The sequence below is a fragment of the Aedes aegypti genome, chromosome 3 (genome assembly GCF_002204515.2).
Source record: "Aedes aegypti strain LVP_AGWG chromosome 3, AaegL5.0 Primary Assembly, whole genome shotgun sequence".
In the NCBI taxonomy this organism is placed as follows: domain Eukaryota; kingdom Metazoa; phylum Arthropoda; class Insecta; order Diptera; family Culicidae; genus Aedes; species Aedes aegypti.
In genome coordinates, this window is record NC_035109.1 from 90,642,375 (window position 1) to 90,660,238 (window position 17,864).

Below are 17,864 nucleotides of genomic sequence, written 5' to 3' on the forward strand. Positions count from 1 at the left end.
TGAATTGGAATGCTCATATTGAATATGTGACTAATAAAGCTACAAGTTCATTTTGGGCATGCTCCAAAATTTTTGGCAGAAGATGGGGCTTGAAACCAAAAATGATAATGTGGATTTATTTGGCCATAATTCGTCCAAAAGTAACATATGCTTCGCTAGTGTGGTGGCCAAAAACAAAAGAGGCCACAACACAAGCAAAACTATCAAAAGTACAACGTCTTGTGTCCATCGCTATAACGGGAGCGATGCAAAGCACTCCGTCAAAAGCATTAGATGCTATTCTTCATCTGCTACCGTTGTACGAATTTGTACAATTAGAAGCGGAGAAGAATTTTCTAAGGCTTAATAGATTAAATAAGTTCAAATCAGGTGATCTTGTTGGGCACTTGAATATTTCACAACATATCCATTGTGGGCCAGTGATGACTATGCATGAGGACTGGATGAAAACTGTGGACAATTCTGATATCCCTTACAATGTATGCGATACGACGCGTACAGATTGGGATGTTGGAGGTCCCAATGTTCGTCAAGGCTCCATAAAATTCTTCACAGATGGCTCAAAAATTGGGACACAAACTGGAGCAGGAATCTACGGCCCTGGGACAAACGTCTCCGTGGCGATGGGAAGCTATCCAACAGTATTCCAAGCGGAGATTTTTGCCATACTAGAATGCGCTAATATTTGTCTTAAGAGAAAATACAGACATGCAAATATCTGTATTTTTTCTGATAGTCAAGCTGCGTTGAAGGCATTGGGCGCATATAAATGTTCATCAAGACTTGTCTGGGAATGCATTCTCTCATTGCGAAAGGTGTGCCAAGAAAACTCTGTATGTTTGTATTGGGTTCCGGGACACAATGGCATTGTAGGAAATGAAAAGACAGACGAGCTTGCCAAACAGGGATCAAATACACAGTTCATTGGACCGGAGCCATTCTGTGGCATATCGTACTGTGCACTAAATAAGGAACTAAAAAGCTGGGAACGACAAAGGGTGATGACCAATTGGATGGTCACCACAAGGTGTAATCAATCTAAAAGATTTTTAGTTCCAAATGAAACTATCACGAAAAGACTCTTAGAGCTCAACAAGAGAGTTCTTTGTATATACACTGGCCTATTAACTGGACACTGTCCGAGTAGATATCATTTGAAGAATATTGGTCAGGTTCAGAATGATATCTGTCGTTTCTGTAACATGGAACGCGAAACCTCGGAACACCTGCTCTGCAGTTGTAGTGCCTTATACAAGCGCAGATCCAAATTTCTAAACGGGGGTTATTTGCCACCAAGTGAAATTTGGACTGGAAATCCCAGAAAGGTTGTGGGTTTTATTAACTCTATTTTGCCTGGCTGGGAAAAGACGCGTCAAAGTGCTTAAGCTTGACTTGATTCATGGTGGACAGTTTTAGTTTCTTCAATGATGCGAATAGTAAAAAGGGACATGCCACAAAAGTTCAATCCAATGGACGCAGTGGCTTAACCTTCCCAACAAAAAAAAAGGACTGTTCATTTTATAAAGTGGACACCTTGTTTATGCTATATCTTTTTTTATTTTTTCATAAAATCGTAATCGCTTTCCTGTGCAGTGTTCAACAAGTATTCTACAATATTATGAAAATATAAAAACTTACAAAATGCTTTTGGTTGAAGAGCTAAATAGTTTTTCCAAAACCTTCAAAGAAAAACTGTTTGTCAAATACTTGTTTTAATTAAGAATCGTGGTTTACGGCCAACCAGCCGAGTGGAAGTTTAACAACTACCGAAAAGCTAAACATTACATATAATTTGCAATTGGATTAGATGGACAAATTGATGTGAAGATTTGCGAAAAAGTTACACGTCTTCTCAGTGAGAATCGAACTCACGACTCCCCGATCTCTAGTTGGGGCGCGTTAACCACTACGCCATGAGAGGACTCATGAACGCAGAAGTTAACCTGAATTCGATTTCAGCTCAATAATCACGTGGTCCTCTTTCGCAAAGTGCACCTCTTTCGGAAGAATTAGATGCCCATCCAAACACAACGCTTTCTATATATATCCAATGCCTAGCCCGAGAGCGCATTGTTTTTTAGATATAGGAATAGCACACTACACTAGCCAGCAACTGCGCTGGCTGAGGTTTCTATTGTGTGGGCTTCCAATGGGTCGCGACGTTCTCAAACGACCGGTTACGGAACATGAGTCCGTTGCTCGATAAATACCCAACTAGAGATCGGGGAGTCGTGAGTTCGATTCTCACTGAGAAGACGTGTAACTTTTTCGCAAATCTTCACATCAATTTGTCCATCTAATCCAATTGCAAATTATATGTAATGTTTAGCTTTTCGGTAGTTGTTAAACTTCCACTCGGCTGGTTGGCCGTAAACCACGATTCTTAATTAAAACAAGTATTTATCGAGCAACGGACTCATGTTCCGTAACCGGTCGTTTGAGAACGTCGCGACCCATTGGAAGCCCACACAATAGAAACCTCAGCCAGCGCAGTTGCTGGCTAGTGTAGTGTGCTATTCCTATATCTAAAAAACAATGCGCTCTCGGGCTAGGCATTGGATATATATAGAAAGCGTTGTGTTTGGATGGGCATCTAATTCTTCCGAAAGAGGTGCACTTTGCGAAAGAGGACCACGTGATTATTGAGCTGAAATCGAATTCAGGTTAACTTCTGCGTTCATGAGTCCTCTCATGGCGTAGTGGTTAACGCGCCCCAACTAGAGATCGGGGAGTCGTGAGTTCGATTCTCACTGAGAAGACGTGTAACTTTTTCGCAAATCTTCACATCAATTTGTCCATCTAATCCAATTGCAAATTATATGTAATGTTTAGCTTTTCGGTAGTTGTTTGTCAAAGTTAAGCATTATTTTTCGCATGAAAAAAATCCTAATTTTTATGAACAACTTGTATGTTGGTATCCTTTACTATTCTACTAGAGGTAGAGCTTTAAAAACATCAATAATATTCGATCATTTTCTGATATAAGGTCTCTTTAATCATATATTGCTTATGGTCAAATTTGCTGATACATCGTCCTTTTACTCTCAGCAAAAAAGTAAAGCTTAAGTTAAAAATTGGTTTAGATTACTGAAGAAACTTTATTTGTATGAAAAAGAGCTAAATATTGAGTTTCAACAGCATTCTTAGGTGCAAACTTTTGCTCTTTATAGTCGTTTTATTAAAAAATCACATACTTTTAAAATCATCTACGCATATTTATCGACACAGAGTAAATTGTAAGTGATTTCCTCCAAATATTTTGATAGGTAATCTCAGAATCACACATTTGGAAAATAATACATGGAAAATAAATTCAATTTCATTGAAGTAGTGTTCCCAATTTTGATTATTGTCATTGTGCTTTGAGAAGTCTTCGAAAAATAAAGCATTTGTTTTTTCTATTGTGCTTCAAATATGACGTGGATACTAAATAACCAAATCTTTGAAGGCGTAAGTTACTTTACATATTAATACTACATTACTACTTCCGTCAGGAAGTGCTTTAAACCTTAAAATTCCACTCGTATAAGTTCCATTAAAATTTAAAATATTTTTCTCTAAGAAAATGGATGAAAAATTATATTATGATATCTGGAAAATGGTTGTACCAAAAATCACTGGATATTTTTTAGCTGGCTTCTGATTGATGATGCTTGTGGAATGACCATTGAAAAAATCTGTAGAAGTGTTCTTGTGTGAATTCATAGAACGATTCTTTGTAGAATCCCTGAAATTTATGTAGTCATTTCTAAAAGAATTCATAAAAAATATCAGTAATGAAATTTCTGTAGGAATTTATATTGTAAATTGTATAAAGTACCTCATTCAGTGAAAAAATTCAGGAAGAAAACTTAAAAATTACTGGAACAATTCCTGAAGTATTCTATCTGCAGTAATACCTAACGATTTATATGAGGAATTCTGATAGAACTTCATGGAGGAATTCTTAAAGATTTTTTGGAAATATCCTTTCAAAAATCATTGCATCATCTTTAAACAAATATTTGTAATGAATCCTTCAGGATTTGTTATATAAATTAAATAGAAATAGTTGCAGAAATCTATGAGAAGATTTTTCCTTGGAGTATCTGTTCATGAATGTTGGAATAAAAAAAAGAGAATGTAGCAGCAATGCATGCTGTAATCCTCTAAGGACCACTATGGAGAAGTCCCTGCAAAACTTCAAAATGAATTCATGGGAAACACTTTTGAACATCACTAGAAGTGTTCTCGAAAGAGTCTAAGGCAAATCCTAAGAGCAATTCTTGGTAAAATTGGGAGAATCCCTGAACCCAGACAACCAAAATGTACGTATAACGAAATCATCTGGAGGCTTTGTATGTGCATCATAAGATGTCGCGAAAAGGCCTTCTACGTACAAAAGTGGAGGCGATATACGTGCATTTACTATGTGATGAATGATAGCATACAATGCGAGTGTATAAATTTTCTACCGAACTAACCTGTGGTCTTATGTGACTTAACTTATGATAACAAATGTTGATTTGACAGCTACTACGGATTGATTCGACTTACTCTGTACGAGTGTACGGGACGAAACAAAATGTACAAACGAACTCAGAATAAAAGCGTTTAATGCGAGGAAACTCATCAATCTGACGATTTTATCCACCGTGTTTTGCGGGTTTGATGTGATTTGCATGAATAAACGAGTTATTACGTGAACTTTTTTGCGACTTCTGATTGTCTGGGAAGGAACGTATAGCATTCCTAGAGCAAACCTCAAACACTCAGTTAAAAAATAATAAGAGAAATTACTCGAAAAACTTCTGGAATGATTTTTGAAGAAGTCTCTGAAGAAATTCCAGAAGGAACTTCCAGCAATATTCCCTGTTCGTTGGACCCACTCTTTAAAAAAAATCTTGGAGGAATTTCTACAGTTCTTTAAGGAATCCTAGGAAGATTTCGGTTGGAGGAATTGATGAATCTTTTAAGTGCAGTGTTAATAGTTTGATCACGCTATGTAGCGGCGTTTTTGGAAGGTGAAGTAATCTCTGAAGAAATTTATGCTGGAATCATTGGAACGAATCACAAGGTAAATCATTAAATGATTCTTTAGAGAAATTCTTCGACTTCGAAATTCTTCTTGGCTAAATTACTGGTGAAATTCCTGCAGAATTTCAGAGAAATATTTCTGGACAAATCAATTGAGCTTTTTTTTTTGGCCTAAGTAATCTTTGAAATTTCAGGGGAAATTACTGCTTTCTAAAGAGACAACTGGAAAATTCATGAAAATATTCTTGGAAAAACTCAAAAAAAAAGATCTTTAGAAAAAAAATCCCGCAGGAATTCTGGAAATGGTAGAAGTAATTATAGATGGAAATCATCGAAGAACATTGTTTTATAATTCTGAAGAAACTTTCCTGAAACAACTGCCCAGGGTAATTCTCCGTTCAGAAGAAATTATTGGAGCAATCATCACAGAGAAATCCTTGGAGATTTATTTTTGAGTAAAAAGAAACTACTAGACGTAAGAATGGTTCAATTCTTGGAAGTCTTGGAAACACAATATTCTGGACAAATGCTTGAACAATTTCTTGGTGATCTCTCTGATAAAATTTTGATACTTTTCTAATGAAGTCCTAAGGATCCGTTAGGTAACCCGTAGAGTCAATACTGAAGCATTCTCTGTAAAAATTCTTGGAGGAGTCCCGGAAGAGATTCCCAGAACCTCTTTGTAATGATAAATCTTGCGATAAATTTCTAACTCCTGGAGTACTTTCAAATGATTCCATGAGATTATATAATTAAAACCTGGTCGAATATTTCTAGATATTCCTAATATCAGTGACGGAATTCTTGCAGAATTTTCTGGAAGTAGTCATGGAGGAATTTTTGTAGGTATTCCACGATAATATCCCTAGAGATATTAATGAAGGATCCTTAGCCGAATTCCGAGATGTATCCTCCGAAGTAATCTCGATGGAATCCTCCGAAATATTCTCTATGGAATCCTTAGGAGAAATTTCTGGAGAAACTCTTGTAAAAATACTTGACCATTTTATTTTTGGAATCCATGTAGGAATTTTTAAAGCAATGGCATACTAGTTACCATTATCAATGTTTTCGAGCTGAATTTTTATGATGAAGATTATGGTTAGCCACCTATACTTATACCTCAGAACCTTTTCGAAATGTAAATTTAAATTTTCTTGAATCTCTGTAACATAAAGTTACATTTAGCTTTCATCATTTACTGTTCTAAGGGTGCTTCTTTAGTTATAAACTGAAAAATTTCTTTACAAAATTTACTTTACATGGAATACGAAAATGATTTCTACAAATACATTCGGTAGATCTAACGTAGTGGTAAACTTTTGCAAATTTCCGGCCAATGTTTATGGTTTGCTTCAGATAAGAATAAATAGCACATTTGTTTACAAAATAAAATGATGTTATGGGAATCTTTAAAATCGAAGAATAACCAAAGCTCTTTAATACTGAGGAAAGCCATAATGAAAAGGTGATGGTTCTCATGCATATCTTTCATTTGTTTTAGTAACCACAAACTGTATACTTGGTATGTAATTAGATAACCAAGTATGTGATTCGTGTCAAATACGTTATGCGAGAATTGCTTGAATGAAAAATAATGTGATGGATAGGTAGAAGAAGTAATTCTACAAACACGTGAATGGTGCAGTTGATACAAGCACACACACACTGGAAAAAAAGTGTCATTATAATGTTGAAATGATTCAAAACACCAATCTCATCTTCTTAGGTTTAAAATCTTCCATTGGAAAGAAAATTATCAATTAATAACTTTGGAAGTTCTTTTGATCCTTAAAATACTGTAACGATGATTATTTTCGAGTAACCTACATGATGCTTTATTTTTAGACGTCTTTCCCAAACCCGTTCAGTAGCTTGATGTAAAGGGGAGTCATTGTTACTCACGCTGACGGATGTCCATCCAATTTCATCACTTTCTCACCTTTTCCTTTTGTAATTTTCGTTGTTTTGACCCAAACCAGTAGTAGTGACTGTACCCTGTAGTAGCGAACTTACGTTGTTTTGATTCTTATTTGTGCCTTTCGGTGTCATCACGTCTATACCTTGCTTCACCACCCCCACTCACTTGAAGTGCAGCAGTCGATGTACCTATATTTAAACAAAAAATCAACCCATTTTACCGCAACGAAAGCAACATCAACAATCGCAGCCCAATTGTACAGTGTTTGTCTCCGTTCTTGTTCTTCTTACTATCTCCCTATTCCTTTCTCGTTTCTTGTTCTTGTTCTGTCGAGCGCAGGTTATGGTTATGGCTCGCAGCAGACGACATCGGGTGCACAGTTCCAATATCCTCCGTTCAGCGGTGTAGGCGAAACGACTACGGCCTGGTCGAATGGGACTGAAAGTATCGCTATAATAGGTGGTGGGTACTACTCTCATTGAATCGCGCATTTTACACCACACCACACCATACGAATGACACAACAACAGTCCAGTATTCGCACCTTTAATTGTCTTGTTTTATGCGGAAGATGACAATTATAACATTTTTAATCGAAAACACTTTCATGTCTTTATACTTTGTTTTTTTTTTACATTATTGAATGAATTTGTTGATTAGAGCTGATCATCAATTTTAAACAAATATATGCAACAATTCACAAATTGTGAAGACTAAAAACCGTTTCCATAAAAAAAAACAAAGAAAAAAATGCTTCATTGAACCTATTATATCAATTAATCTATCTATCTATCTATTGAGCGACGGCCCTCTTAGACCGTTCAAATACTGTGTTGTTAGTCGGTAAAGACGATTTTTTCCATTCTTGTCAATAGATGAATTTTTACAATTGAGGTTACACGAGTCGCATCACTAACCAAGGTGAATCCAGATATTGTAGCTTCTGAATCCTTCCAGCCAGCATACACTCCTTTCCGTGACAACCATGAAGATGCAGAGGTATACTCGGTCTTTAGTCACAATGGCTATCACACTAACATTCCTTCCCTCCCCTGATGACCGTGAGGACGTAGCCGGCGCCTTCATTGACTTTCTAATGTTAGAATTCTCTAAATTGTACACTGAAGATGGTAGGCTACTCCCAAGCTCCGTCTGTTGGTTCTTTGTGCAATTTTAATTGTTCTGGTCAATCACGGAGTAGCAACTACGAATTGTACGATTATCTATGATCATGCACTATCCGCAGAAAGTTAAGAAAATTTCCCATCCGAAAAGATTGACGACCGGACGGGATTAGAATCGCCGTCTACGAATTGCTAATTTAACCTCATGCTTACTAGGCCAACTTAACAGTTTGGAAAAAAGAAATGATTCATTCAAACATTCAACTTTGTTTAAGGCGAAGTAGGCCGTCATTGAAATTTGTACGGATCGTTGATGATTGTTGCAGATTCATCTCACGATTTCGACTCAAAGAAAATCAGTTGGTTTTGCACTGACACAGATGAAAAAGTATCAGCTTACTTTATGCTTGTTAGCGCGTACACTGATACTTTTTGAAGTCAATATAAACTATCAAGACTTAGTTTTATCACTTTGAAATGCAAGCTAAAAAGTCATCATTTTTGCCAAAACGAATGACGGGCTACTTAGCCTTAACACCACTTGTTCAGTTCATCTCCAGGAAGAAATGTTCAAAATAAAAGAAATTATTTGAAGCTTTGGTAAGAATTGCTCAAAGCAAAAGGGTTGGAAATGTGTGTTTTATGGACTGCGAAACTAACTTGACAATAACAAGGCACATATTGAAATAGTTTTTGGCAATAATTATTATTACTTTTGTTATATTCATTATAGTGGCCCTTGACGGACTCGCCACTTTGTTTTTAACAACTTACTAAGGACCATGGAAACTCATGTTTATTCATCCAGGATTTATTCAGAAATTAAGCATTGCATTAGAACTCTGAGATTACTCATGGATTCTTCCTGGAATTACTATAGGGATTTTTACAAGAATCCTTACCAGATGTACGTAAAAATAAATCCAGTAAATTTTTGAACATTTCTCTATCAATCTTTCTAAATGTTTTTGGGGAACTTTTTACGAGTTACTCTATGGAATCTATCGAAGCAGGGCTGGTAGCAGGTCTTTTCTTAAAAGCCACTAAGGAAAGTACACAAATAATGTCACGTCAAAGTAGGAATTGGGAATCATATTTCAAGTGAGACCTGACGTAATATTACAGGGGATCTGAAAATAAATTTTAATATATTTTTTAAGGGAATTTCTGGTTGGATTTTTTTTGCGGAATAAGGCTTTTAGCCATATAATCTTTGAAGTTTTTATTTTCTAGACACTTAGACGCTTGTATGCCACCAAAGATGTCTCTACAATTTAATTTAAAGAATTTATCATGAAACTACATGAAATCACTATATAGAAGCTCTCCAAGGTTTATTCAGGGATGTTTCAATCAAGTGATTCAGGAATTTCTTAAAAAATCCTTTCACACATTCTCTATTGAATCTCTCTAAGATCACATTCGGTAATTTGTACGGTAACCCCATACATTCCCGAAAAAATCTCTCCAGAAAATCCTTCTATAATTCTTACAAATATTCTTCCTGGAGTTCTTCGCAGGAATTCTTACAGAAAAACCTTACAGATACTTTTCCAGGAAAGCCTTAATTTCTAGAAATATTTTTCGCATTCCTTCTGGAACTTCTGTAACTTCTCTAAGAGTTGTATCAGCATATTTCTAACATTTACTCCAAGAATTCCATCTAGAGCTGTGACGTAGGTTTTCCCAGAAAATTCTCCCTTGAATTGCCTTAGAGTTTGCCAGATGTTGTGCAGAAATACCTAAAAAAATCGACAAGACATGCTTCTCCTCAGAACTTTCACTAAGAATAATTCCTCTAGTTTTTAACCCATGCATTTTCTTGAAAAGTTTCGTCTCACAATTTCTCCTATTTTCTTAGGAGTATACTCCAGAATTCTCGCAATGATTCCTTCAACTTTCTTCCAAGGATTCTTCTATTCCTCCATGCATTCACTAATTAGTTATTACAGAAATGTACCCAGGAAGTCTTTTAGGGTTCCCTTCAAGAAGAAATCCGAAAATTTTTAGAGATCATTTTGTTTTTGTACTACTGACACATTCCTCAGAAAGGCTAATTAAAACTACAATTAAAGACACAACACATTCATCACAAGAGTTTTTCGTGTTAAACATCATTGTGTTATTTTCATGAGCTGTCTAGCATTCTAATCATTCCAGCAAATGTTTAATAATTTCACTAATTGAATACCGATTTTCCTCTTCCCCTATACACAGGAAATGATTACAATAACTCATGGGGAACGCAACAAGTGAACCACGGTCACGCTGGTGCTGGTGCCGGAGGACAATCTCAAAGAAAGCCGTACGATGATTATTACCACCGGAATCAGGGAGCCTATCACGATGGAATTAAGGTAAGCGTGTACGATCCTCCTTTTAGCTCTCCAATAATTCTTTTTATTCTGCAGAATGTTGAGCAAGGAATGCAGGGACTGGGGCTCGGTTCGATGCGCCACAACAGAGACGGCAACCATCACTCCTCGCACGGCAACAGTTCACTATCCAAGTCAGACCAACATCACCAGCAGCAGAAGGAAGCTCCCAAAAAGATGACCTGGGCGTCGATTGCATCCCAACCGGCTAAACCGCAAGTGAACACCACGAGTACAACGGTGAAGAAGAAGGGCCCCGGCATGCCCCCACCACCGATGGTTCCCGGCAAGCACAATATGGACATCGGCACCTGGGACTCGCCGTCCAAGAACGGACCGAATGCGATGGTACCAACACCGACTCCGCCGCCAATTGTACCCCCACCGGTGATCGAACCATCGCCGCTCGCCGAACCACCAGCCGGTGGCAAGGGTGGCCCCAACAATGCCCCTACAATGGGCGGAGGTGGCCACGAGGGCGGCAGCGGAAGACACCATCCGCATCATCAGCAACAGTATCAACAACAGCAGAACATGGGACCACCACCTGGAGTGCAGAACTCGCGTTGGCCAACACCTGGTCAAGCTCAGAATCCACTTCCTCAGCAGCCGCCGCAGCAGCAGCAACCACAGTCACAACATCCACAGCATCAACAGAACCAATCTGGCGGAGGAATGATGTCTCAGCAGCACCATGCCCAGCGACCAGATCATCGCCAGTATCATCAGGATAGACCGCAGCATAACAATCGCGGCAACTACTCTGGACCGCCACCCTCCATGAACCAACAGGGCGGTTACCATCAGCCACCTCCATACCATCAACAGCCACCAGCAATGCAGCATCACCATTCGCGGCAGAATCAAAACCATCATGAACCACCACCGGCTCATCATCAACAGCAGCACCCACAGTCAAATGAACGTGGAAGCTATCAGCAACCACCTCCACAACATCGCATGCCACAAGAAGACAACAGAAGGGGACCAAGCAACGGCCCCAACAACTATAATCAAGATAACCAGGTATCTCAACCACAACCAACAGTGGCACCACCCCAACAACAACCACAACCGCCACAGCAGCAACAACAACAGCAACCACCACAACCACAGCCACCGGTACAGCCTCAACCAGCTGTACAACCACAGCAGCCGCCAATGCAACAGCCGCCAGTACATCCACCACTTTCTCCAACGCCTAGTAGTGGCGAAACTGCCGCTGCCAATCCACCGGCGGCGATCCTCAACCAGCTGCAGAACAAGAACAACTACAACCCGACCAATCTGGACATGCTCGAAACGGCGCACTTAGCTAGGTAACTATTGATCATATCAATCTCACAGGGCGGCCACATAAAATACCGGAAAATGGGCATGAGCAGCGTTGACAGCCCGCAGTTGCTGCTCCGTTATTGCAAAACAACTATAGTTGCAAAAGGAACCAACAAATACTACTTTGGATTAGTTGCAACTTTAGTGTGCAAGTATTGGTGTTCCTTTATTTTGTACTAAGCATTGCGGGCGCCGGCTGTGTCCGAATGCAGGTCAATTTGGGATAGAGAGGGTATGTTGATATGCTACTCGCTTGAAGGAGGTAGTTAAATCCTCTGCACTTCTACGAGAAAACACTAGTAGTTTGGAAAATGGGAAAAGGTGGAGTTAAGAGGATTCGTCTTGGTAAACGATATGCTTGATTATAAGTGCTCTAGGGATTATCCAAAAATAACGCTTCATGTTCACGGGTTACATAGACACCAAACATAATAAACATAAGTAATGATGCCTCAATTGTTGAAGTAATCTATCCATCTGTACATAACTTGACTAATCGTACAATATGTCGACATCTTGGATGACGAACCATTCACAGGTTTTGCATAATGCTATTCATGCAACATTAATCAAAGAAGTAATCTATCAGTCTCTAAAAAAAGGTCGACACATGTAGTGACAAACCATTCGCAAAACGGGAACTATTTTGAAAAAATAAACAAGAAATAAGGCATTTGCATTTAAACCTTTATTTTCCACGACTTAGATGGATTTTTATAAAAAGTTGTTGAAGAAGCAATTTTGCAAATGGGCTGAGTTTTTCGAAATCAGTTAAAAATTTGAGTTGTTTTTCAATTGTAAATTGTTTGTTTATCAATATTTTCACTATTGAAACAGTTAGGTGACTTTTGGATTCATCTGAAGAATATGGAATCACATCCTAATAAGTAGGTATTGCATAGTATTTATCTGAGTCGGTCTGTCTCAAGGAGCTACCATGGAAAAGAGAGGGTTAAACACAATGCAAAACGCAACAAGAGTTGTCTATTACGGCTTAAACCAGCCGACGGCGTTTTTTTTTTTGAACGGGTAACGATTCTGCAGCGCAATCGGCCAACCTTAAACCAAAGTCCGTCACGACCCCATATTCTCCTACACAACCCTACACCTCCTTCGGCTTTCTGAGATGCCCAATTCGACTCTCCTAAGCGTGCCTACGAACAACAGCGAGAGATTTTATTTTTAGCGTCGCACTGTTGCCTTGTTTGTACCACACTACTCATAAACCAACGTTGGCTCAATGAGATGGTTAGTATGGGTCCGGCAAAACCTGAAAAATGGTTTATTCCGACAGTAACCTTTTAATCACTGTTTGTTAAACAAATGCATATTCTTAATATTCCCTTTGCTGTCTCGATAATAGTGTGAACCATCATATTCAACTTATTTGAAACAAAAGGCTCACCAGTTGATATCCTATCCTCGACTATACAACAAGAAGCTGTCCACTAAAACGCGAAAATGAAAAAAAAAAAAACAAACTTTCACGGCGATACGAAAAACGACCTCGCTTGTTTGTTTTTTAATAAAAGATTTTTTTCTGTTAAAAATAGTCAACACACCAGTAGCCGCTCATGTTCCAATAGCCCCCTCACAAGAGTTAAAACTAAGGTTACATAAGAAAATATATTGTTCGTGTGCCGAGATTTGGGAAATGTTTTGCTGAGGTTTGAGAATCGTTTTGAAAAATTGACGAGCACACGGCTTGCCAACAGTTTTTAAGCTCAACTATGCATATGAATTCGACCTTTGAGTAACCATAAAGGTACTTGATGCATTCCCCGAAAACTTTATAGACAAGATCCTGGGAGCTCCAGATAGAATGTCTAACAGATTTCATGCATGAAGTATATGTTTTAATTTCAAATAATGTTTCTAGAAAAATATTGATAAAGGGTTAAATGTTGTTGGTGTAACAATTAAAGTAGAAGATTGAACAATTTTTAGCGAAATCAATAGTGTTAGAAAATTATTTTCTTGAAAATTTTCATGGTAAAAATCTATTGCAATGCTTTGTGACACGTTTTGCATAATTTCCTAAGGAGATGGTGTACATATTTGTCGAGGAACACGAATGAATTAATGATGAAAAAACTGTAAAGATTTTGCTGAAAGTCTAAAGTTATTCCTTGAGTATCTATTTTTACAAGAATACCGTTTGATTATTTACGACTCCTTGAAAAAAAAAATGCATTGTAAATTGATAAGGCAATATGCATATTGCTGTCAGATTATGAATTGAATGTTTTCCGATATTTCTGCTGAATTCAGCTAATTGCAGCTTCTGAAAAAAAAGTAACAGCTGCCCTTGTATGGAAACAATGCCTGTCTGTATTTCTACGCAACTTTCTGCAACATCTGTAGAAATTAAGACGAGTTATTGAAGGAATCAGCAACGTCTATAGAAGAACATGTATTCTTCCATGAATCGCTCTTATAATTTCTTTATGCAATTCCTACAATGACAACGATAAAATTGTACTTAACTTCTTTTGACATTGACATCTAGAGTAATGCATAAAGTTTCTCTAATTCTTACTGAAATCCCTACCTAAAAGAAATCACTCTCCACTAGTTTCCTAAAATATTTTAAAGATTAGCTAACTAAAGCTTATGGCATAATACAAAAAAAAACCAAAGCTTCAGACTGTCAAATTACTCCGATCACACAATTAATAAGTTCAAAAAGCACAACAACTACAAAAAAAAAAAAATACAAAAACAATCGTGATTAACACAGTGTAACAAATTATCGTTACATGTGATGCTCTCATTATACTCTCATTTACTATTTATTAGACTGATGGAAAAGGCGAAATTTTTTGTTCTAACTGCTCGCCATGATAGTCTATAAAAAAGTGAACAAACCCTTCTCATGTGAAATCTTCTAAGCTGCAACTTTGCCGAGGACCATATTTTGGCAGGACGTAAGGATAATTTGTTATTATTGAAAACACAGTCTAAATCATGCTGAAATGATCGTTCAATTACTTTCAGAGCAACACTTAAAATTTTCAAAATTTGCAAAGCTCTACTGTCTATCACCATCCCATTCCCCCAATAGATGTAGCCTATGGAACTATGTACCGTTTTGATTCATATTACGGATTCATATTAAGCCCTCTTCGAAGTGTTAGCCATCTAAAAGCATATAAATTAAATCAATCTATATGATTTCTCAGCGTTATTATGCTATCAGGACAATAACCTCTCGAATGGTAGGTGAAGATTTGAATTCCACAACTCCAATAAATTTGAATAAATAGAAATGTGTGCCCTCTTCATGATTCTTATTCCGGACACCACCTTACTTTTGCTTCTTATTTCGGACGCTTTGCTTCGAATTCCGGACAGCTCGTGAAATGCAAACTTGGGAAAATTGAATTGTTAAATAAACACTACCAGCCGTTAGAAAAACGTCAGTACTAGTTGCGCATTGTAAATTTTCATAGGTTGCTATGTGAAAATCTCATTAAAACGAGTCTCCAAATTGTGAGCTTTTGAACGGCAAATTTTGAAACATTTCAATTGAAACATTTCTTATACAAAGTTGAGTGTCCAGAATTTGGATCAGAACGGTAGCAACAATTGATACAGGTTGCCTGCTTTAAATGACTTCCTTTATACGTTAAACAATAACTTTGATATATCAGTGTTCTACTCATAATTACGTCTCACATTACGTTTATTTGCTCAGAACATTGACCACCATTTTCATTTCGGTGTATATTTACTTTGTTTTTTTTTTTTTTTCAAAATGTTGGGATTCAGTGCTTAATAATCAATTGAAAATAATTGTCAATGTGTTGCCAAAATCGGAAAGAAATTGTTGCCAAAAACGAGTGTTGCCAAAAATTGAGGGTAGGCAACAGATGTTGCCAAAATCGGGAAGGCACTGTATTTCGTTATTTAATAAATAAATAAATTTCGTTATTCAATTTGATGGGGTCTGGTTTATTTGGGTATGAAATGCTTTTCACACTTAGGAGCTGGAATCGCTATAAAGTTACTTACGATCGTAAGGTTATATTAACAACTTTTTACGAAATGGAAGTAAGCCCGTTGGTTCCGAAATGAATTTAAACACTTAAACAGACACTCGGAGTTCGGTAAAATAAATTACCGGAATAAATCGGTGAACTAGAAATTTACTGATGATTCGGTATTTGATAGCCTGATTACCGATATCCGTAAATTAATAGACGAACGGTCTGTGAATTCTCACGAATTTACCGAACACGGTGAAATATTTTACAGATTAACCTGTAAATCAGCCATTTTACCGAAATCCGTAAAACTATTAGCTGAGTTTCGGTAAATTGTGTCCACATTACCGAAATCGGTAACCTGTACAGCGAGAAACGTCAATTCCGCCATGTTTCGATCTGATGTTTTTGAGTGATAAAACCGGGTGTTAGAGGCAATTTATATGCCAAATATAAGCAGCCACGCTATACGGTAAGATTTCTTAGAGGGAAATTATTTGGTCCTATACTCACGAAGCATAACATGTTTTTTTTCAGATGGGTGATGACCACTTGCACTCCACAAACGCTGTCTCTGCACATAATTGCGTATAGGGCAAAACAAATTCAAGCGCCCGGATTCATGTCCTGCTCCGTAAACGCTATCTTTCTACATGCAACTTTACTGTAAAATGTAACCTTGGTGTTAGCTGAAGCACGAGCAGATGGATGTATTGGCCACTGGATGATGATTTTGGAATTACCATAAGTATCAACAAGAGCAAGATTAGGCTGAACAAGTAAATAATAAAATAGAAAACATGATTGTTTATCTTTTCTTGCGAATAGGAATCCACCGGTGATTTTTTATTTCCACAATAAAAATACAGCTTTTCTGTAAAAAAAAATTACAAACCACACTTTTTCTTTCGGTAAACGTTACCGATCAGTCGGTAAATTTGACAGTTGCAGCGCCAGTCCTAGCTTACAGACGTGTCGGTAAATTTTTCGTTTACCGAAACGATTACCGACTGTTCAGCTGTTGAGATTTCGGTAAACGAATCACCGAAGTCGGTAATTTTTCCTTAGTGTGCAGGCCTGAATATCTCATAAATAAGAACAAAATAATGCATGAACCATATTGAGCAACCTTTTTAGTTTTCCCGTTCCATGTTACTTTTTTTCTGGCTCTTTCTTTAAGTCGAGACGAGCAAGCCTAAACCTCTACCAGTACGTCTCTGTCAACTTGTTTTACCTCACCCGACATACAGAATAAGCACAATTTTCTTATTTATTTTTTCCATCAAACTATTTCTCAATGCACTTATCGAAACCAAAGCTTTCACCGCAAACTCCGTCATTCATTCGGAAAGTTGGAAGTTGCACTTAGTAGAGAAACGTATCCTGTTGCCAACACTTAAGTATTTTTTCGTCGTAAAGATTTTCCTAAAAGCAACTTTTCTTCCGTTTTAAGTCAGATTTCTGCATGTGTTGTCCATTTGACCAAATGTCCCTTAGCTATACCTATAAGCCTTGAAGGTGGTATTGTTGGCAGCTTTGTTGGTACACAGACAAAACCTAATCCCTGCAATTCTCATACGAGAAAATTACGAAACAACATCTGGATAAGTTCTTGCTCAGATCTTGAATTTGAAATGGATATACCTATATAATTTTCTGGATCCATCAACAAAATTAAAAGATGCTAATGCTAGGTATTATGAGAAATTCGTGGTATATTACGAATTCTTAAATAACCCCTTCGAAAATGTTTCAATAAATTTCTTAAAATATCATAAGGAAAATTTTGAATTGGGGTGTCATAAAAGAAATCAATATTTTTATCAACCTTATTATTACCGAAAATAATTCTTCGCAATTCACTAAACGAATTTATGTAGAAATTTTGGGAAAGAAACCTGGAAAAGTTCTTAAAACAATCCATTGAAAAATGTTGGGAAGAAAATCAGTGGAAGCTTTGGAATAATTCCATAAACTCCATAAAAAAATTTTAAAGAATGCCGAAATTACAATTTTCAAGGAAATTGCAAAGAAACGTAATTAGAAGAATTCTGGGATCGAATCAATCCCATCCCCGATATAGTCACTTATAACTTAAAAACTATAA

The 17,864-nt window shown here is 37.2% G+C and overlaps 1 protein-coding gene across 5 annotated transcripts in view; it reads left to right on the top strand.

The window, feature by feature from the left end:
• Window positions 1-17,864, top strand: part of LOC5566678 (YTH domain-containing family protein 3) — a 71,659-nt gene that overhangs the window by 48,778 nt on the left and 5,017 nt on the right. For 4 of the 5 annotated variants that reach the window (XM_021851501.1, XM_021851502.1, XM_021851498.1 and 1 more), the window contains exons 4-6: window positions 7,277-7,399; window positions 10,279-10,418; window positions 10,473-11,755. In XM_021851501.1, the coding sequence (XP_021707193.1) occupies window positions 7,277-7,399; window positions 10,279-10,418; window positions 10,473-11,755 (1,546 nt within the window). The remainder of the gene's footprint in view (window positions 1-7,276; window positions 7,400-10,278; window positions 10,419-10,472; window positions 11,756-17,864) is intronic. The other variant, XM_021851503.1, reaches the window with a different exon arrangement.